The following is a 22,484-nucleotide window of genomic DNA, read 5'->3' on the forward strand; positions in this document are numbered from 1 at the left end:
TATCACTCCCTAGTGGGCTTGCTGGGTGGATGCCTGTTGGGTTGCATGCAGGAGCCTGTCTGTCTGCCTCCCCAGTTCTCACCTAATAGAAAGGAAGGAAGGAAGGAAGGAGGGAGGGAGGGAGGGAGGGAGGGAGGGAGGGAGGGAGGAAGGAAGGAAGGAAGGAAGGAAGGAAGGAAGGAAGGAAGGAAGGAAGGAAGGAAGGAAGGAAAAAGAAAGAAAGGAAAAAAATAAACTTTAGTGGAACCAAAACAGGAGGTGATGAGAGCGCCAAATCCTAACCACTAGACCACCAGGGAATGCCAACAGGAGGTGATGAGACACGACACAGCAGGGCCTGGTGAACACTGCCCATCGATCCAAGGGGACATATGTATCCCAGTCATGATCAAAGACTCATTTGGAAGGATGAGAAGTACCTGTACCTTTTTCTCAGGCTGGACCCCCTGCAGCTTATATTTTCCCAGCGGTACAAGCAGACCTCGCTCTATTGTACTTCACAGATGTTGAGATTTTTACACAGTGAAGGCAGGCCCCTCTGCAGCAAACAGATCATGACACGCTTTGTTGCGACCCTCACTGGACTGCGGTGGTCTGGAATCTGGCTTGCGCTTGCCCTGAGTGCACCTCTACCTTTTTCTAAGTTACTTTTTGTTTCTAGCAGTTTCAAATTCCGAACTCCTGGGGCAGGACCGGACCTCAGATCGGGCTGTGTCATTTCCTGCTCTGTGTCCTGGTGCTCTCCCTGCCCACTGGCATGTCCAGTGGCCTGGACATAAACATGCAGACATTCACTTTGTGATGTGCAGAGGGTGTTCAGTTTAGTCACAGAGGAGAGGAGACCGGAGAGTGGAGTTGTAACCTGACTGAAGCACTGGCGTTCAGGGTGAACCCATCTGGTCAGCCTGACGGAAACGGGGGGGCACCGGAGGCGCAGGCAGCCCCAGAGGTGCTGAGGAGCACGGCGGGACGCTGGCCTCACCGCCCCCCAGAGGTGCTGAGGAGCACGGCTGACTCTGGCCTCACCGCCCCCTCCAGCGTGCCGCCCCCAGGCAATCCCAGTACAGGAATTCGCAGCAGGTGAGAGACATCCAGCCGCTCCGCCCTGACACGGTCTGCACTGCACTCCAGCTCATCAACTCCATGGACACCAATCCTCACAAAGCTTCAGGCTAGAATAGTAAAAGGTCACTTATTCAGTAAAATGAGTAGAAATAAACCATTCATTCTGTGTCCTACTTATATATTCTGAAGTTCTGTTTTTCTTTTTTCCGTTAGACACATTTGTTCGTGTTAGGTTCCTTTCCTTTGTTTTATCACAGCTTAAACCCCGTTCTTTCCTGTCTGCGCCACCCCTCACCTGCAGGAAAGGACAGGGGCGGCCTGACTGGGCAATATTTGGGAGGCTCACCGAACACAATGAGACGATTCTGTTCAAAGAGAAATTTCTTGATTGGACAGAACTGAAGAGACCTAACGAGAAGAATGCCAGCGAACTTGCCCAGCAGAAGGTATTACAGGTGGCCAGGTCTCAAACCTCAGGGTTCGAGTTGGGTCCCAACAAGAGGCCTAAAAGTTCAAAGCCGTCCCAGGTCTTACTAGGAGAACAGCAGAGTAGTTTCCAGTTCTATTCCAGCTCTATGAGTGGAAACAGCCCTATTTGTAGTTTGGGGTTAATGGGTGCCCCATTCACTGTGGGGGTGGGGTGGGCATTCAGACCTCTCCCTGAGACTTTCCCAAAGTGCAGCCTTTCCCTATTGCAGCCCAGTGCCCTGAGACAGGGTGTGAAAGCTCTGGATATGCTGTCCCAGCAACAGGGAAACAGCTCCGAGTATGAGACGGAACAGCGGGAGAACGAGGCAAGTGAGCAGACACTTTTATGTTCCCCTGTAGGAATATCCTAGGGCTGATGTCAAGCCTTACGACGTGACCCGGATGGTGCCAGTGCCACAGGCAACAGCGGGCACTGTGCTGGACGGGGTGAACGTGGGCCGAGGCTACGGCCTGGTGGAAGGCGACGACAGGAGGCAGTTTGAGATCGCCAGCGTGTCTGTGGATGTCTGGCACATCCTCGAATTTGACTATAGCAGGCTCCCCAGACAGAGCATCGGGCAGTTCCACGAAGGGGACGCCTATGTGGTCAAGTGGAAGTACATGGTGAGCACTGCAGGTCAGTGACGTCCTCTCTGTTCGCACTGAGACAGGCCCGGCCCCAGCACGGAGGCTGCGAACTGCAGGGCAGCTGGGGACGCACTCCCTGTGCGCCACGGGTCACCCCAGCTGCGTGGGTGTGGTGTGCCAGACATGCTCATCGGCTTTGAGATCCACTTAGTCAACCTATAGATGAGTTCCTAACAAGCCAGTATTGATGCCTGGGCTATTTCCTTGGAGATTAAACTTGCATGTTAAGGTTTTCCCAGGACCCACATCCCCTCCCCTTGCCTGTCCCCAGAGGTTTTCCAGGAAAGGGATGATTTACCTTCAGAGGATATTTGCCATGTGGCTGGATGCTGCTTACATTAAAGTCATTAAGTTAAACATACCTGGATGATTGAGAAATGAAACCAAATGGTGTAGTAACGTTATAGCAAATACAGGCACAAAAAAAGTATTAACAACGAAAGAAGCTATTTCCCATGGGGCTGAGAATCAAGTTATGTTTGCAGATCTGGTAGAATAAACCCACAGTCACATTCCTGATGGTCCACTGCTGAAGTTCTCTGTCTAGCATAACACCCTGCTGCACGCTTAGCGCTAGAGACAGAGGGAGACCAGCAAGCAAAGTTTGAGGGAGAACCCCTTTATTTGCCAGTAAGCAGTCATTATCCACGTTAGACAGTGTCCATTGTCCTTACTCATTTAGCAGAGAGTTTGTCACAGTTCTGATGTTCAATTCGACTCCAAAAGCATGGATTTGCCTTCTTACAGTCAGTCTCAGTGTGCTGATCACATACCTGCAGACTTAGAACCATTTAATTTCTTTCCTGATTTATCAAAAATAAATCTTTTCATCGACTGGACCGCATTGACTCTGTGTTAGAGACTGTCTATAGGGAGCCAGGAAGTCTTCTAGACTGTGCCTCTAAGAAGCACGTGCTATAAATGGCAGCAAGTTATGGGTGGGGATAGGCCACTGCTCTGTGCTGAGGAGGACAGCGTGGTCCTCTGAGATGGCACCTGCCCCTAGTGGGAACGCAGGGCCAGGGGGCCGTGCGGGCCATGCCCAGTTCTGGGCTGTCGGCCTGTGGGCCACCCAGCCCACTGTGTACACACGGGGGGCTTTACCTCAGGCTCCAGATCGGTGTCTGCATGGAGTTCATAAGATGTGTCATTAGCTCATTTTTCAGATAAGGAACAGTATACCAAGATAAGTGACTCACCTGAAGCCACACAGCTCGGAGAGAGCCGAGCTAGACTCTGAAACCATTTGCCCTTTCATAAGGAAGCCCTGTCACTTAGAGGGGAGTTCATGGGTCCTGAGCCAAACGTCCTGGGTCTCAGTCTTCTCTCGGGCCCTCCATACCAGCTCTGCACTTGGGTAAAGTTACTTAACTTCTCTGAGCCTCGGTTGCCTCACCTGGAAAGTAGCGCACAGAATATTACAGTTGGGCGTGTACAGTGCTCGGTATGGGCCTTGAGCATGCTCGTGTGGTAGGTGCAGAAAACAAATGAAATAAATGTCATGAACGTCCTCAGCAGCAGCAGCACTATTATTAATTAACTTGGAGATGAGATAGCATAGACTTACCCAAAACAACAGCAGCTGCTGCGAGTCACTGCAGTAGGTTTGAGCTCCTGGATGCGATGCAGAGTTGGCAAGCTGAAGGGGTAATTGGCACCATTGGTCAGCCATTAAGAGGGAATTTAATGGGGGAAAAAACTACTAACCTTTCGGTGCGTGGAACGGGGAACTTCAAGGAACAACCTTTAAAACATACCAGCTCTGTTCTAGTGACCAGAGTCACCTCTAATAGAGGTAGTGTAATGACCACCTCAGGGGCTGCAGGGCATAGCTTACGCCCCAAAGGTCAGGAACCAAGATGCTTGAGGAACCCAGTGATGCTAGGTCAGGCCACTCCTCAGCATGGGGTGTGTGTGTGTGTGTGTGTGTGTGTGTGTGTGTGTGTATTTGGCTTCTGACCTCTTAAGAACTTAAATAAGCTTTCTTCTTACCTTCAAACCTCAAGACTACTGTGACTTGGTGAATGGGATTGAATCTGAGAAAAATTGAGGTAACATAGAACAGAGTCCAGTTACTGTCATTACTGTTTACGTGGTGGGTCTTAACCACCTGCATCTCCCCGTTGTTGACCCCCACTTGCTAGACCACTGAGCAGTAGAGACAAATGCTTGATCTCCTGACCTTACTCAGCCTAAAGGTTACTGCCTTCTAGGTCAGTGGTCGGCAAACTCATTAGTCAACAGAGCTAAATATCAACAGTACAAAGATTGAAATTTCTTTTGAGAGCCAAAGTTGTTAAACTTAAACTATATAGGTAGGTGCATTCCTTATCGAGGTAGGACCCGCACGTGGTATTTTGTGGAAGAGCCACACTCAAGGGGCCAAAGAGCCGCGTGTGGCTCGCGAGCTGCAGTTTGCCAACCAGGGTTCTAGGTCATCGTCCCCCAGGCCTCCCCTGACCTGCCTCTGCTGAAAGGCCCTCCTGCCCCAGGCGGTCCCATGAGCGAGTGTCCTGCCCCACCTGTTTTCCTCATAGTGACCGCTGTCTCAAAGGGTCTTGCTCATGTTTGTTTATTAGAATGACAGCAGGGACGTTGTCTGTCCTGCTCATCCTTGTGGCCCCAGCTCCCTAAAGGGTTCCCTGGCACCTCCTAGGTGCTCAGTCAATATTTGCTGAACAAGTGAGGAGGGGAATCTGGAGTGAGCTCATTCCTTAAATGTAGCAACTTTGAGGTCTGAAATGCTGTCTACAACGACCGACCACTCGGCCAATGCACTTTCCGTGACTGCCCTTCCATGAGCACTGCCTTCTGTGAGCTGCTGATCCGGACCTAGCGCCCACAAGGGGCCAGACAGGAAGGGTAACCCGCCCTCAGGCCTGGCTGCGGCACTGGCGACAGATCGCACTTAAATCTTAGATTGTTTCGTGAAAGTGATATGTCAGCAATTTACATCTTGCATTTCTAACAGGACTTTGACACTTCAAAGTCTGTGGGGTTTTTTACTAGAATAGTTTTAATAGACTACATTTTTTCCTTCGTGCTGGAATCTGCTGCAGCTGTTGTTTCCATTATCTGTTCTCTACCAGCTAATCTTTGGTCAAAGAGCTGTAGATTGTGGAAAACATATCTGCGTCCTTGGGAGGTGTGGAGCCTGCTCAGGCAGTCAGCACTTTGTTGGTTACACTTGGAGTGTCTGCCGCCTTGCTCTGGGGTGACAGGTGTTGTCTTAGGGTATCAAGAGGGCTGTTAGGATCACCTTTTTTCGAGTTGGGGCTTCAGGACCAGTTACGGGAAATGCTGGTTTTCTCTTGTCCTGCAGTGTGATTTACATTCCCTTCTGGGATGAATGATCTCTCCTCAGCCCTGTTGTCCAGAAGCAATTTCTCTCCTGTTTGTCCTCAGAGGGCCCAAGAAGAAAGCCGTGCCCTGGCCCTCCCCGCCTCTCACCCCCTCACCTGCCCTGTGTCTGTTTGCAGTGGGCAGCCGGCAGAAGGGCGAGCACGTGGCGAGGGTGGCCGGCAAGGAGAAGTGTGTCTACTTCTTCTGGCAGGGACGGCAGTCGACTGTGAGTGAGAAGGGCACCTCAGCCCTGATGACCGTGGAGCTGGATGAAGAAAGGGGTGCCCAGGTACGTCCTGTGAGCGCAGCATGGAAGTGGAAGAGACAGCTGTTCCAGGGGCCCTAGCATCTGGGGCCTAGTCCCTTAAGGACCCGATTCTAAGGGACAAAGACACTTCACCAACACGCTGTCAGTCCTGGTCTGGCTTCTGCAAACTTCAGGCTGCGCCCACCTTTCTCCCCTACCACTGGGCCAGGAAGGCCCATCTGTTGTAACACGATCTTCCACAAAATGCTGCACCTGTGGATAGCCAGTCCACAAAACAAGCCCAAGGGCCAGCGAGTGTCTCTACAAGTGCCCACTTAATTGCAGATAAAACAAAAAGATGCTATTTTCCACTTCTAAACTTGGTAGAGATATTTTTAAAGATGGGTTCCAGGGCTCAGTGGGCCGAGAACCTGTCCATGCATGCTTCCCTTCCATTGGACATGGAACTTGAAACAGTCATCCTGAAAACAGTTTTGGCCCAAGGACCTTAAAATGCTCATAAACATGAGTCAGTTATTCCAGTTACACATGTATACCCCTAAGGAAGTATCAAAGGTTGATGTAAAAATTAGTATTTCCAACCTCTGCATTCCTCAGAGGAGCCTGAGTGGTTTTTCCCGAGCAGGCCATGTCACGTCGCCCGCTGCTCCGCCGCACTTGCCTGCGGTCTGGGCAGCCTCCCCGTGGTCTGCCAGCACCCTCCTAGGCGGCCCTCAATGTGCCTCCCGCCTCTCCTGGTTTTGCACAGGCCTCAGCTGCTCCAGTCTTCCTGCTGTTCCTCAGACACAGCCCTGCCCACTCACCCCTGGGTCTTTGCACTGTTTCTTCTGTCTGGACCACTTGCCCTGGATGTGTATGTCACTCTTAATCCATGTGGTTCAGGCTTATAATTTTTCATAGCATTCACCAATATGTAAAACTGTGTAGTCATTTTGTTAACTTATGTGTCTGTGTTCCCCATTGAACATGAAAGAGACCATATCTGTCCCAGTCTTCATCACCACTGTGACCCCAGAGCCAGGCGAATAACGGGCAGAGCCACTGCCCCAAACCAAGGTTATGTCTGTTGGAATTAGATTCATTTTTGCCTCTCCTTTTTAGCATTTGTATTGTCTATGCCTCAGGTTCCGAGCTTTAGTGCAGTGGTTAAGAGCTGACCCGAGGGTCTCTGAGGATATCATCCCATGTGCAAATGGTTTTACTGTCTGGGATGAATAATGAGCAATGATGGGGGGGGAGAAGTATTTTCTCTGAAAACAGAGCAATACTCACTCAGCCTTTCAGATTCCCAGAGGCTAATCCCCTACGGACAGTATTTTGCCAATAGTTGTTAGTGACCCTTGCATTTTCATCTATTCCTAATCATGGGTCATTTCAACTGCCTTTTCTTTTATTTTTTCTTTTGTAAAGGCCATGAATGAATGTCCTCAAAATCATCTTTAGAGTTTTGAGTCTTAATCTCTCCTCATTGAAGCATTTCATTTTCTTATCAGCCCAACAGATGGAAAATCTCTTTAAGCATATGCACCATGGCCATAAAATGACATTATGCAAAGTGGGCCCTGAGAGTGACAAATTAATTCATGGTGAGAAATGCTTCACACCTTCAGTGCCCCCTACTGCTAGCCTCAGTAAACAATTTCTTCTTTAAGGGACAATGTCCTGCCACAGTGAGAGTGAGCTGACTGGACCCTGGCGTCGTTACCTAGTGCAGCTAACGCTGAATGAAGACAGCGCATCCACAGGAGCAGGTGGCCGCGCTCGGTGGGCGCAGGCGAGTGGTTAGACTCTTGGAAAGGTCACAAAAGAGACAGTTCTTTCTGCCAGCATTACTATTCCAGTGATTAGCATTCTCATTGCTCAGGGGTGTGCTTTGTTAAAAATGTGCTTGAATCAGTCATGCTGCATCTATACCATGAAATACCATTTAAATACCCAATTCACATTTAAAATATGTATATTAGATAATAGACTTTAAAGTGAAAAAATCAGGAGAAAACAACATCAAGCAACAGTCCTATTTTGTTTGGGGGAGAAAATTATATATATATAATTTTTATATATATTTTATATATATATAAAAAATATAATTATATATATTTATATATATAAATAAAGAATATTATATATACATTATATATATATATAGATATATCCCTGAAAAAGACTTTGAAAGCAAAGCTATACACTAGAATTTTAATAGTCGTTATCTTTAGCTAATAGTTGTATCGTTCCTGGCTTTTGTTTGCATTTCTTGATGGTTTCTCAGATTGCCCGCAGTGGGGAACATAGTTCTGGCCTCTGCGAGCAGTGCGGTTACTGTGTGCTGTGTTTGACCTGGCAGGTGCAGGTCCTGCAGGGGAAGGAGCCGCCCTGCTTCCTGCAGTGTTTCCAGGGCGGGATGGTGGTGCACTCTGGGAGGCGCGAGGAGGAGGAAGAAAACGCGCAAAGTGAGTGACTTTTTCTGTTGGAATTAGATTTTTTTTTCCCTCTTCTGTAAGATATTTTTGTAGGTGTGGCATCTGCTCATAAGGCAGCTCAATGGGGGCTCACTGGCCCCTTCTGCTGGTGGCCCCAGGCTCCAGAGCCAATGCTGGGGCTGGAAGTTCACTTCACCTAATACAAAATCCTCACAGAGACTTGGTCTCTCTGTAGGAGGAAAAAAGTCAGTGGATCTTCTGTTATAAATTATGAGATCTTTTATTGGCCAGCATCCAAAATTTATAAAAAAAATAAAAAGCCTTACCTTTAGAGGTTTTTTGTTTTTTTTTAATTAATTAATTTATTTTTACAGCGACAGAGAGAGAGAGAGAGATAGGGACAGACAGACAGGAACGAAGAGAAATGAAAAGTAGCAATCATTAGTTTTTTGTTGTGACACCTTAGTTGTTCATTGATTGCTTTCTCATATGTGCCTTGACTGTGGGCCTTCAGCAGGTGGAGTAACCCCTTGCTTAAAGTGAGCTTCGCTCAAACCAGATGAGCTCACGCTCAAGCTGGCAACCTCGGGTCTCGAACCTGGGTCCGCTGCATTCCAGGCCAACGCTCTATCCACTGCGCACCGCCTGGTCAGGCACCTTTAGAGGTTTTTAAAATATGCCTGTTCTTTGACTTACTGAGGCATTTATACATTTTGTAAAAATGTTTCCTCTGTGTCATAGGCTTTGGCAGCCTGCTCTTAATTCCACAAGGGTTCGTGTCCTGGGCAGGCCGCATGGCCTCAGCCCCCACCCTCCCTGTAAGACAGAGTGGCATGTGCTGGTGACAGGGGGCCCTGCTCCCTGGGTTGGACGCCTCCTAACCCTGTGCCGCTGGTGCCCCCTGCAGGCGAGTGGAGGCTGTACTGCGTGCGAGGAGAAGTGCCGGTGGAAGGAAATTTGTTGGAAGTGGCCTGTCACTGTAGCAGCCTGAGGTCCAGAACATCCATGGTGGTTCTCAATGTGAACAAAGCCCTCATTTACCTGTGGCATGGATGCAAAGCCCAAGCCCACACGAAGGAGGTTGGAAGGACTGCAGCGAATAAAATCAAAGAACAGTGAGTGTCATGGGTGTGAGGGCCTCTCCGAAGGGGCCGTCTATAGGACTCGGCTCTGGCTGAGGCCGGATGGTGCCCAGGACTCCAAGTGGACGCCCCAGTGTGCTTACAGGGACTCCGCCAAGGGCAGTTACGACCATTGCCGGGGCCTCTGACATGTCAAGTAGATCTGACACATCTCAGCCAGCACCTCCAGTTTGAGGGTTTCTCCCACTTTCTGAGGATTTTCCTGCCTCAGTAAAAAGGCCGGTGAGGAGTGAGGGAAAGGACCCCAATGAGAACCTCAGTGTCTTGAAGAGGCATGATTCAGTCCCTCATTACTTAAACAGAGCATATTTCACGTATCTTTTAGAAGTGCAGAGGTTTAGTTTTGTCAAAAGAGTGGAGTTTTGAAATGCATTTAGCTGACAAAGAGTTTGGTACAGCATGTCCCCTCTGCAGAGAAGGGACCGTGTTTCTGCATTCCCCAGGACAGCCACCTAACAGTGTGTTATTGGGCGTGGGGACAGTTCTCAAACACAGCCTACCAGGTGTTGGGCTTTGTTCCTCTCCCAGGCGAGGACTGACACCAACCACTTACTCAGAGGAAACCCACAGTGCTCTAGTGTGAAGTAGGACCTTGGGAGTGGGCTGCACCCATCGGTCCCCTGTCGCTGGGGCTCTGCACTGCCGGCCAGCCCATGCAACACAGGCTTTGGGAGCAGCCAGAGAAGTCCCAGTGTCCCCGGTCATACAGGATATGCCTCCTCAGTGAGAACTGGGAGGACCTTGGTAACGACTTATAGCAGAAATGACAAGTATCTCAGGGCCACAGCATACCACCAAAATGCAATTTGGTAAAATCCTTCTCTGGGCATCAAAACGGGATGCTGCAGGTGTGCTTTCCCCACCACTGCTACAAAGCCTGCGCTACGTGGAGAGGAGGAGGTGGGCGAGTGGCCCCTCAGCACACCGACGACTGAGAAGCAAGGTGTTTCATGTCAGACACCCGGCTGAGGGCCTGGGACTGGGGAGGGAGATAAAAAGTGTTCTGTGAGGTATCTGAAGGCAATCGCGGCCCATTGGAGTTTTTACTTGGACCCCTGAGGGGAGGGGAAAAAAAGGTACCATTCTCTTATTCACTCAACATAAATTCTTGAGCACCTTCTTAGTGCCACGTGCAGATTTAGGGATGAAGAATTTGACAATAAGGATACTCAAGTGTCTGTCCCATGCAGTTTCTGTTCTAGCAGCAGAGGGCCAGGAATAGTAACTGTGTATTATATATAAACGTGGGTGTTGTGTTCATTACTTATTATACTAATTGCACATTCCTCTGTAAGGGCCAAGCCAACCCCTACACCACAGAGCAGCGTTTATGCATTAGTGAGAATTGTTTTCCTTACAAAGTAGAACTCACCTTAGATGTAGTCTTGAGTAACTATATGCTGCCACCACTTCCAAAGCTTAATAAAAACATTTGGTCTCCACGCAGATGCCCCCTGGAAGCAGGGCTGCACAGTAGCAGCAAGGTGACAATCCACGAGTGTGATGAAGGCTCTGAGCCCCTGGGATTCTGGGATGCATTAGGAAGGAGAGACAGGAAAGCCTACGACTGCATGCTTCAAGGTAACACCACATTCTGTGGCCTCTGGTCACTCGTTTAGTCAATACATGTTGACTGAGCATCTACTATGTGTAACACATCATGACTTAAACGTAGGCTAGGCTCTCATGGGCTTACAAGCCATATATATAACTAGTTATAATGCCAAATAAAAATGTGTGTGTCATGAGAGACCCAGGTGAAGGAGGTTGAGAGTTACAAAGAAAAAGATACGACTTCTACCAGCAGAAATCAGACCCGGTGCCACAGAGACATGGTGTTTGCACAGGGCTGGGGTGGGGATGACCTGAAGAGAAGGGAGGAGGAGAAAATTCAAGTAAGCCAGATGAGTAATGACACAGTGTGAACCCATGGCACAAGACACCTCCAGTGTGACCAGCTTCAGGTGCACGGAAGGAGTGGAGTTTAACTTAAAGAGTATGTTAAAAGTACAAAATACAGAAAGATCAACTTATATGCAGGTTAACATAAAAAGAAAAGCTAATAATTATCAAGCAGTTAGGATAATTCAGGCACTGTCTGTCTCTAAGCACCTGATACGTTGAGTCGTGTAATTCTTACAATCCAACTAACACTCTGCCATTTTCCCTGACGAGGAAACTGAAGTATAGAGAAGTCAGTGCAGCTGAGTGCAGATGACAGTGGAGTGTGTACAGAATGCCTCTATTATACTGCCCTCAACTTTTATCATTTAAAAAAAAAATTCCATTGATTTGAGAGAGAGGAAGGAAGAGAAAGAAGAGAAGGGAAAGAGAGAGAAAAGCATCAACTCGTTGTTCCACTTAGTTGTTCCATTTAGTGGTGTCCTCATTGGCTGCTTCTCACATGTGCCATGACTGGAGGTCAAACCTGTGACCGCAGTGAACCGGGATGATGCTCTATCCACTATACAGTTTTATATCATTTTTTACATAATGGATATTGATGATAAAGAATGTTTGAAAATACAAAGAAATTAAGAGAGAAAATAAGTCACTTACAATCACACCGCTCAAAGATAACCAGAGTTCACATTTCTCTATGTTATATATACATATCTATTTTCTAAAGATAAAATTTGGATAGCATTATACACATTATTTTGTAACCTGGTTTTTCCCTTTGATTTATTATGGACAATTCCCATGTTGTTAATATTCAGGGCAGTCCACTGAGTATTCTATAGGATATGACACTTTCTACTGAGCCCGACACAGTTGCAGAGGCACTTCCAGGTTTTTCTCTATTATATAATAATGGGGTTGTGAATAGTTTTTAAAATTCATTTCTCGTTTAGGTAAATTCCTAGATAGGAAACTTCTGTTTTCAACTAATGGAAGTCTTCTAGGCCTTGTCCGTGTCACCAGGCATATCAGCAGAGCATTTGCACCAAGATGCGTTCCCACCAGCAGTAGCCACAAGTGTGTCCCCAGCACAAACACAGTACACTACCTTTCTACCTTTGCCAACAGTGATGGAGGAAACAGATCTGAGCACTGTTTTCACCCAGTATCTTAAGATAGGAGTATCATTAAATTCTTTCTTTCTTTCTTTCTTTCTTTCTTTCTTTCTTTTTTTTTTTTTTTTTTTTTTTTTGTATTTTTCTGAAATGAGAAGTGGGGAGGCAGAGAAACAGTCCTGCATGCACCCGACAGGGATCCACCTGGCATGCCCACCAGGGGGCGATGCTCGGCCCATCTGGGGCATTGCTCCGTTGCAACCAGAGCCATTCTAGCCCCTGAGGCAGAGGCCATGGAGCCATCCTCAGTGCTGGGGCCAACTTTTCTCCAGTGGAGCCTTGGCTGCGGGAGGGGAAGAGAGAAATAGAGAGGAAGGAGAGGGGGAAGGATGGAGAAGCAGATAGGTGCTTCTTCTGTGTGCCCTGGCCAGGAATCGAACCCAGGACTTCCACATACCAGGCCAACACTCTACCACTGAGCCAACCGGCCAGGGCTCGTTAAACACTTTCTATATAAATTTTTTAACAATTTGTATTTTTATATTGATGAATGTTTTATTTGTGAGGGGTTTTTTTGCACATTTTTATTAAGATATTATATTTTCACTATATTCCTTGATATACTAAGGCAGTGGTCGGCAAACCACGGCTCATGAGCCACATGTAGCTCTTTGGCCCCTTGAGTGTGGCTCTTCCACAAAATACCACGTGCGGGTGCTACCTCGTTAAGGAATGTACCTACCTATATAGTTTAAGTTTAAAAAGTTCGGTTCTCAAAAGAAATTTCAATCGTTGTACTGTTGATATTTGGCTCTGTTGACTGAGTTTGCCGACCACTGCTCTAAGGATATTAACAAGCTTCCTTAGTTCCCATTTTGTGACTTAACTCTTCATTTTCTTTGTCCATTTGGGTTTTTTTCTGCAATGAAACTTTTATTTTTATGTTGTCAATACATAAAATTTTTCTCCTTTGATTATGTTTTTTGCAGTTATGATTAAAAAGGCCTTCACCACCTCTGAGTTATGATAAAACCTACCTATTTTTATATGAATTATTTGATTAGTTTATGTTCTCTATATGAATTCTCCAATCCCTCTGGAATTCACTTTGGTGCATATTTTATCTTTAGCTTTGTTCTCTTTTCTTTCCAAGATCCTGGGAATTTTAACTTCACACCTCGCCTGTTCATCCTCAGCAGTTCCTCTGGGGACTTCTCAGCCACAGAGTTCCTATACCCCGGCCGAGAGTCCTCCGTGGTCAATTCCATGCCCTTCCTGCAGGAGGACCTGTACAGCGCCCCACAGCCAGGTGGGCCCCTGCGAGCAGGGGCCGTGCTGAGTCGCGGAGCACACACTGTCCACAGAGCCTCCTGATCTCCCTTTTGCACTTGGCAGTTTTTATTTGTCAAGGACACAACCAAAACATCTGCTTATATCATCTCATTTAATCTTTGCACCTACCCCAAAAGAAATACAGGTGCTTAGTTACTTGTCTTGCCCGAAGACATCTGCTAGGAATAAGTTGACAGAGCAGCGTCCAACCTAGAGTGTCTGTAGCCACCCTGACCTTTCCTCATTTTTCTTGCCTCCTGGTCCCCAGTTGTCTGACCTTGCTCCAGCCAAAGGTGGAAAGGGGGTCGGGAAAAGGTCAGTGATGGCCACATCTCTCTCTTTTATCAAAGGAAGTAAAAGCTTTCCCTGAAGCCCCCAGTCAATTGCGGCTTCCATCCCTTCTTCCAGAGCTCTGCCACATGGCCACCCCCACTGCAAGGGAGCCTGGGAATTCCAGTGGCCAAGGAGCAGGAGGTTGGGAGGACCCACTGAATCTGGCAAAGAGCAGTGTCCTCCATCCCAAGGCCACAGAGCCATGTCTGTTGCCCATGTCTCATTATCCCAAGGGCAGGTCTGTTTCCAGTCGACCACCAGTTCCAGACAGAGCCTCTTTGCTCTCGTTCTGGCTGTGAAGATAGACACTCCCACCCTCCCTGCTGTCCAGCCAAAGGCCAGCCCCCCTGCACTCATAGCTTCTCCTTTCTCCCAGAGCCAGAGCCAGAGCCACAGCCTCCCTGCCACCGGCAGCCCAGGTCACCACCTTAGAAGCTTGATGCATACATACGGCACACTGTGGGATATCTTAGCATGTGTCTTAAAAAGAAAGGCTGTGGCCCAGCCTCTTCATCCTGTGGCTCAGGATGCATTAGTCACCTCCCCTTGGCTTTTCAAGTGTGTGGCGTGTATGGAACCCTGAAATGTGTGCTGGGACTCAGGGTGAGCTGAGCCAGCAGGTGAGAGCCCCTTTGCCACGAGGAGTGAGAGGAGGCTGACGGTTTGATGATGAGGAAGAGTAAAGAATGCAATTTTTAGAGCCTGTTCCTCTAAAGAAGACATGAACTTACACCTCCTGCCAAGCAGTCACATAGGCTTTTGGTGTGGGGCAAGCAGGACACCCAGTCCAGTTTCTCATGTTCTTTAGAGATGAGTGCTTCTCACATCCCTTGGGCGGAATGTGCGTGATCCCTGTCACTCCTCCTGCCCCTGTGAACGCCCACAGGGTCCAGGGAGAAGTATCTGGTGGAGAGATGAGACAGAAGGAAAAGGAAAAGGGGGTAGATACCGCCTGTCGCTGCCCAGAGACCCTTCCTGATATTATCTTCTAAGGGCTGGGGTGTTATGAGGACTCTCCCCACCCCCTGAATTGAACTGCCACGGGGATGCGCCCCCTGACACAGGAGCTGGGAGGGAAGGCGTCTATTAGCTTTGGGAAGAGTGGCCTGGAAGTGTGTGTGAGAAGCTGCTGAAGGTCTGGTCTCCCCCCCCCCCCCCCCACAGCACTTTTCCTTGTTGACAATCACCATGAGGTCTACCTCTGGCAAGGCTGGTGGCCCATCGAGAATAAGATCACCGGCTCCGCCCGCATTCGCTGGGCCTCGGACCGGAAGAGCGCCATGGAGACGGTGCTGCAGTACTGCCGAGGTGAGCGTCCACGGGAAGCGGCCGGGGTGGGCGCGCGGAGCCACTGGGGACAGTGGCAGCACCCAGCACTCAGCAGGGAGGGCCCGGCTTCTTTTCTGATGACTTGGTCCAAGCCCCAGGCCAGCCTTCCCGTGCTAATGCCGCCGGTCAGGAGAGAGCCTGGACGGCAGTGGTCGTTTTTCCCTTTAACTTTTCGAGGCTTATTCATTTTCAGATTAGTGGATTCTCAGCTGCCGGCATGAATGAGATTCCATTTCTCTTTGTTATATTAGGGAATACTTTAATTTGTTACCTGGAGGTGAAAGGCTGTACAGCGGAGCCTTGAACAACAAGGTTTGAGCTGCACAGGCTCAGTTGTACATAGATTTTTTTTCAGTAAATATACAGTCGGCCCTCCATATCCGTGGGTTTCATATCCAGGGGTTTCACCAACTGCAGATCATAGCAGTTGCTTCCTTTATGTGCCCTGACCAGGCACACCCAGGGTTTCAAACCGGTGACCTCAGTGTTCCAGGTCGATGCTTTAACCACTGCGCCACCACAGGTCAGGCAACTGGGAAAGCATTTTCAACCCGTCATTGGGAACCTGCAGTTGGAGGGCCGATTATGTGTACAGTTGTAGGCTCTCTTTATAGAGGGGACTTGCTCATCCATGGAATTTGGTATCTATGGACAGTCCTGGAACCGTGAGGGTTCCCAGGGACAGCTAAGTTTTGGAAGAGTCAAAAGTTATACATGGATTTTTGACTGCATGGGGTGTTGATGCCCCTAAACCCACACGTCATTCAGGGTCACCTATATTGTGGAGTGCCCTGGACTGGTGGAAACCCTCTGCACTCAGGGTTCATCACGTGGTAGGAACGAATGCCTCCCCTGCACACTGTCCACATGCAGCCTCACACTGTCGGGACTAGAAAGCGCCCCACAGGCTGGAAACCCAACAGCACCCTTGTTACCATTCATTCTGACTTTTAGCGTGATATCTAAGAAAAAGGCTTTACAGTTAGTTCATGGTTTTTAACTATACTGTCCACCTAAAATTTGTGGACTTTTATATAAACTGAAGATGCCACTAATTAATTTCTTATCTGAATATTAAAGGTTTTGTTGCTAGTGTCATTAAGTGTACAATGGATTCTGTTCTTGAAAAGCTCTTTAGTAATAGATAACATATGAAACTTCCCGCCGAATGTTTAAGCTGAAGTGGCTTTATAAAATGCTATCATTGGCTGTTTAACTCTCAGTGCACTTAAGGCTGTATTAGGGATATTCCTACAGGTGAGTGCAGGAAGCAGGAAGCGTCCCACCCAGACACACAGAGGCTGTCTCCATCCAAGGACCTGGACATGTTCTGTTATGTTCAGAAAGTATAGAGTCGGGCGGATTACGCACCGTGTTGTGCACAGTCATGTGTGAAATGCACATGTTCTATACACCTCATCCCTGTGTTGTTATAAACTACTTATAACTTGCATCTTAAGTGTGAAGTCCAGAGGTCCAAAGAGAGAAGAAAAAGTTCCAAGGGGAGTCGGAGGAAAATAGAGACTGCGGGGCCACGCTGGGTCTGCTGACCCTATGCTCTATGTTACCACAGGAAAGAACATCAGGAAGCCGCCGCCCAAATCGTACCTGATTCATGCGGGTCTGGAGCCCCTGACATTCACCAATATGTTCCCCAGTTGGGAGCACAGAGAGGACATTGCTGAGATCACAGAAATGGTGAGCACACCCCTCCCTTTCCCCGTGAAGGTGGGTGCCTGCCTGCCTTTGGGTTGTGTGTGCACTTGGCTTTCAGGGGAAGCACCCAGTTGCATTTCCAAAGCGAGAACGCATCTCTTCACTCACAGCACGCTGACGGGTCTAGGTAGAATTCGCTCAGGAAGGGCCTAAAGAGTAATCAATTGAAGTATTTTTGGTAAATTTTCTACACATAGTACTCGGGTTAAAAAAAAAAGCCCTGAAAAGCAAAGGTGAATGTAATTACTTGGAAAATACCCATAAGCAAAAGCTGCTGAGTCTCTTTACCCTGTCAGCTGAAAATCTATTGCTTCTCAAGGTCTGTCTGAGGCATAATGAAGTCCTCATGTTTCAGACATTGACCTGGTGTGAAAGGAGACCAAACTAACTCCCTGACAGGGAATGTGGGCCGATAATGAAGTGAATGGAGGTATTGTGAGAAATTCCCAGGAAGGCGCTGTTCCCCATCTCTTTCATAATCTTTTATGAGACCACCTGGCATTGCCACTTGTGGCCAAAAACATATTGTGAACCAGAATATTATCATTTCCAAGAGCACAGGAAAAAGAGGGAGATTTTTGTAACTACAGAATTTCTTAATTTATTAGTTTTAACATGGCTAGCAACTGCAGCTGCAACAGTTGTTTTTTGGTTTGGTGGGTAAATTGGCCTGTAGGTCTGTTCATTTTGGTTTTCTTACTGTTGTAGGAGAGCAGCTTTTTGGGGAAAGGAGTGCAGAGATGGTGTGAGTGCATTTTATAGGAGGCCCAAAAATGAGTTTAAACAAAATAATTTCGCTGCTGCTTAACATGGGTGGAAGCCGTTTCCCAGGGCGAGCGTCCCTGCCATCCTGCCCTCTCTGTGGCTGAACGGACGTCCCCTGCACAGACAGGGTTCAGACAGCCTGCCATTTGACACAGCGAGGGGCTCCGCTCATGATAAGTAGGGGTCCGCGAAACTTCAGAGCTCTGTGGAGCAGGAGCACTGTGGCTGCAGTCCAAGTTCAAGGCTCTACACCACGGCCGCTCTTCTGTATTCTCCAGATCCCTGGGGGCCGGTGCACTGTTTCATGCAGTCCTGCGGCTTTCGACCAGGGCACGGGTGGCTCCCCACGTCGTCGACAGTTATGATAACAAGGAACGCTCACTGGGGGCCTCCTCTGTGCCCGGCACTGCCCCAACACTTCACAGGGATTTCTCCTGTAGTTTTTGCAGCAGTGCATTATGATTTATGGTGTTACTACCCCCAGTGTACGGGTCAAGGAGCTGAGGTGCAGAAACAGTAAGCAGCTCACCCAAGTCCCAGGCTGGCTCTGAGACCTGTATACCCTGATCGCCAGGCCAAACTGGGTCTTACTGAACTGCTGGCTGTTCACTCCACCCACCCACCAGCAGGGCAGCCAGTCTGGGGTCCGCTTTAACGGAAGAAGCCAATTTACCTGAATAGCCTGTTCAGATTAAATGCACACAGTGGTTTAAAAGAATGTCTTGATTCTTTTCAAAGTGTCTTCTATGAGCATTTTCTTACCTCCTTTTTCAATTGCAGGTAATTCTATTTAAGGTTAAATTATCATTAAATATTGTTAAACAAACATTATTATTTGGATGCTTTTGGTGTTTAGACTTCAAATTTAATAATCTTACGCCATAGTTCCCTCATAGGATATCGCCTAATCTTTTGTTCTGAGGCAGCCCTGACCTGAGACAGGATTTGACTGACACTTTGGGCGAGTGAGAAGATGCCTAACATCCGTGGAGAGACCTGGGGGGCTTTGAGCAATTCTCTTCCACCTTGGAGCTCTGTTGCCCCTAAGGGAAGGCCTCGGGCGGGGGCACAGGAAGGACAGGGCTGTGGACTTGCGTGCTTAGATAGGGACACCGAGTTCTCTCTGCCCCTCCTCTTCTCCAGGATACAGAGGTTTCGAACCAGATCACCCTCGTGGAAGATGTGCTAGCCAAGCTCTGCAAAACCATTTATCCACTGGCCGATCTGCTGGCCAGGCCGCTGCCCGAGGGAGTGGACCCTCTTAAGCTTGAGATTTATCTCACTGATGAAGACTTTGAGGTAAGTGTTTCTTCAGGTGGGGTAGCAGTGAAGCCACACGCGGGGCTGGTGCTCGAGGCCCTGACCCGCTGCTGGGCGTTTCTCCCTGTTCCTCCAGTTTGCACTGGACATGACGAGAGAGGAGTTCGGCGCGCTGCCCGCCTGGAAGCAGGTGAACCTGAAGAAAGCCAAAGGCCTGTTCTGAGCAGAGGGAGGAGGTGGCTCCTCTTGTCCCTTTGAACACCGTTGGACCAGGAAAATGGATTTTTTTTGGACTGGTATTAAAAAAAAATTTTTTTTTTAAACAGAGTTTTCAAATCCTGAAGTTATTAGCTCTACCACCTAGAGTTGTGTATTTTGTAAACGTGTCAGAGAAGTTCGCGGGAACTCTGCGCCCACAGCCGGTGGGCGGTGTTGGCAGCCCCCGCAGGTGCACGCCCCCTGCTCCCCCAGCAGCGGCCCGGCACTGCCTTCCTGCGCCAGTGAGGCCTGGCCTATTTTTTTAAGCAGTTCTCTTTATAAAGTGTTATTTTAATAGTTTGTGGATTCTAAAATATATATATTTATATAAACACCATATAAATCATATATGTATTTAACAAAGCAATATGTATTCGTTCACTTTTAAGATTTTGGGGGGAGGGTGTCAAAATGATATGAAAAAGGCAGATGGAGCTGCTTCTATGGCGTGAGCTCTGCCACAGACACGCGTGTTCACCGTGCTCGGAAACATCATCTTCAGCCTGAGGTCTTAACTCGCTCTGCGTGCTGCTTCCGGTGCTAAAATGAACGGAAATGTGCCCTTCCTCGCCTGGGCTCTGTGCAAACCTACCTGTCTACCTTAATGTCACCCCAAAATGTATAGTGCCTTGTTTTTATGTACAGTTTATATACATAAAAAGTTTGCTCTGCATTTTTCGATGATGGTTTGGAACATTCTCAACAATTTTACTCTAAAGCAGTAGAAATAAAAAAATATCGATTTCTAATACCTGTTGTAAATATCAAACATGTCATTTTGTGATCTAGGGCTCTGAAATAAAAGCTTTGGCATAAGCACAGCAATTAATGGAGTGGTTCACATTGAATTCCAAGCACATTCCTTTCTGGGGAGGGGGAGAAATATATATATTTGTAGATGTTAACCTAGTACCTGGATTTTACCATTAAATATTATTTACTCTTTTAATTTAGCTTAGGGCAAGATTTTATATAAGGTCATAAGACTAAGTAGATAGATATTCGACCCATAAAATTGGTTGTAAGTATAGTACCATGTTAAGGCATATATATTTTTTGGTTTTTTTGTTTTGTTTTGTTTTGGTTTTTTTTGTATTTTTCTGAAGCTGGAAATGGGGAGAGACAGTCAGACAGACTCCGCATGCGCCCGACCTGGATCCACCCGGCATGTCCACCAGGGGGCGATGCTCTGCCCACCAGGGGACAATGCTCTGCCCCTCCAGGGTGTCGCTCTGCCACGACCAGAGCCACTCTAGCGCCTGGGGCAGAGGCCAAGGAGCCATCCCCAGCGCCCGGGCCATCTTTGCTCCAATGGAGCCTTGGCTGCGGGAGGGGAACAGAGAGACAGAGAGGAAGGAGGGGGTGGGTGTGGAGAAGCAAATGGGCGCTTCTCCTATGTGCCCTGGCCAGGAATCGAACCCAGGTCCCCCGCACGCCAGGCCGACGCTCTACCACTGAGCCAACCGGCCAGGGCAAGGCATATTTTTGCAAATCATACTTTACCACATGCTCTTTGCCCTACAACTATATCTACATCTCAAATTCAGGATCTCAGTGGCTTTTTAAATATTGAATATATAAGGCATTTAGAAAATTTAAAGGTGAGCCAGGAAACTCTTCACAGGCTCATATATTGTTAAAATCCCAAGTCCATAGTTTGAACAAATTCTATAGACCCTATTATAAGTTGTCACTGCCCACCCACTTTGGTTTAACATATTGGATAACCCTGCTTTTGATATTATTACTTACTTGTGTGCGCCCACTGTGGGACTGTCACCCTCCTCCTGGTCCCACCACCTTATGACTGTGTGAAACTGGGTGGTCATTGAAGTTTTCCAGCTACATTTCCCTTTTACAAAATAAAAAGAGTCAATACCATCTCTCCTGCCCATGTCATAGGATTGATTCTTGGTGAGGACCAGCTGGAGGCTCCTCAAATAGTGTCAAGTCCTAGGTACCTGCTGGTGCTAATATTATTGTTATTGTAGCTGACTTAGGGAAGATGAGAGTTCAAGTTAAGGAATGGAGTCATACATTATATATTAAACCAAACAAGTGGCACCTTTCAAAAAATAAATAAAAAGGAAAGGAGAGGAGCTCAGTGCATCTGCCCTATGGGCGGTAAACAACGAGGAACAGGGGGATTCACAGAGCCAGTGGGCGGCCAGTGGGGTGTCAGGAAGAGGTGGGGCTACCTATGTCTGTTCAAAGCGGTCATCGGGCTCCTATCGATGGCTTTTCCCCACTCATAGGAAAGTGACTCGGTTGCTGTAAGCACTTCCAGTGGTGAGCCTGCCTTAGGTGATAGGTAAGTGTCATTGGTAACATTCACTAGCACCACGTTGTCACCCAGTGCTGCCTGCCAGCCTGGAGTGCTCCCCCATCTTGTGTTGCCTCTTGTGCCTCTTTTCCTGTGTTGTCCCCCACATATCCTTCCTGCTTGTGGAACTAGGATCCTCTATCAGGCGGTTTTTCTGGTCCCCTTTCCCTTCGTGGCTGCAACTTTTGACTTTGGCATACTGGGAAAGGACCCAGCCTAAACACTGAAATTGCAAAATCTTCACTCAGCCAAGTATGTTGTACCAGAGCCACTCCAAAAGCAAACCACCCTGGTGAGCTTTTACTAAACACAGCAGAGTCAGGTGATTGTATTTCTCTGACTTGATGCTTTTGACCTGAAGGGCATTTAGAAAAGGGAAGTGATGTTTGAGTTGTGACTGGTATCAGGGCTGCAGTGGGATAGACAGACATCGTCTATCCTGAGGCTTGAGAGGACCCCTGGGAACACAAGCAGGTTCCAGAGGCTTGGGGCTTTGTCCCAGTTTGTCCCTGTTCAGGCTGTGCTCAGGTCAGGGCCAGGGAAAGCCTGCTCAATACTTCACTTCTTATCTTAAAACTTATCCCCACTCATACAGCTCCCATTTTGGTAAAAGATGCATTTCAGAAAATCCATTTTGGTCCTTTACTTTTGCTGTTTCTCTTTATTTCTGATTAGAAAAGTAACATTTTTGTCTACACAGAGGCTTGTCCATTAATGATTAGAGTGCCATTACTCAGAATAGCCCAAACCTGCAAACAAAACAACCCACTTATCCGTCCCCTGACAAATGGATAAAAA

General features: G+C 47.9%; 1 protein-coding gene across 25 annotated transcripts in view; it reads left to right on the forward strand.

Annotated features, from left to right (window-relative positions):
* Positions 1 to 20,192, forward strand: part of SVIL (supervillin) — a 304,969-nt gene extending 284,777 nt beyond the window's left edge. For all 25 annotated transcript variants that reach the window (XM_066280539.1, XM_066280541.1, XM_066280542.1 and 22 more), the window contains 11 exons: positions 1,367 to 1,511; positions 1,894 to 2,170; positions 5,661 to 5,812; positions 8,136 to 8,241; positions 9,119 to 9,326; positions 10,801 to 10,934; positions 13,524 to 13,679; positions 15,200 to 15,343; positions 16,938 to 17,062; positions 18,989 to 19,144; positions 19,242 to 20,192. In XM_066280539.1, coding sequence (XP_066136636.1) covers positions 1,367 to 1,511; positions 1,894 to 2,170; positions 5,661 to 5,812; positions 8,136 to 8,241; positions 9,119 to 9,326; positions 10,801 to 10,934; positions 13,524 to 13,679; positions 15,200 to 15,343; positions 16,938 to 17,062; positions 18,989 to 19,144; positions 19,242 to 19,328 — 1,690 coding nt within the window. In that variant the 3' untranslated portion in view covers positions 19,329 to 20,192. The remainder of the gene's footprint in view (positions 1 to 1,366; positions 1,512 to 1,893; positions 2,171 to 5,660; positions 5,813 to 8,135; positions 8,242 to 9,118; positions 9,327 to 10,800; positions 10,935 to 13,523; positions 13,680 to 15,199; positions 15,344 to 16,937; positions 17,063 to 18,988; positions 19,145 to 19,241) is intronic.
* The last annotated feature ends 2,292 nt before the right edge of the window (positions 20,193 to 22,484 follow it).

Source organism: Saccopteryx bilineata, chromosome 5, assembly GCF_036850765.1.
Source record: "Saccopteryx bilineata isolate mSacBil1 chromosome 5, mSacBil1_pri_phased_curated, whole genome shotgun sequence".
Lineage (NCBI taxonomy): Eukaryota > Metazoa > Chordata > Mammalia > Chiroptera > Emballonuridae > Saccopteryx > Saccopteryx bilineata.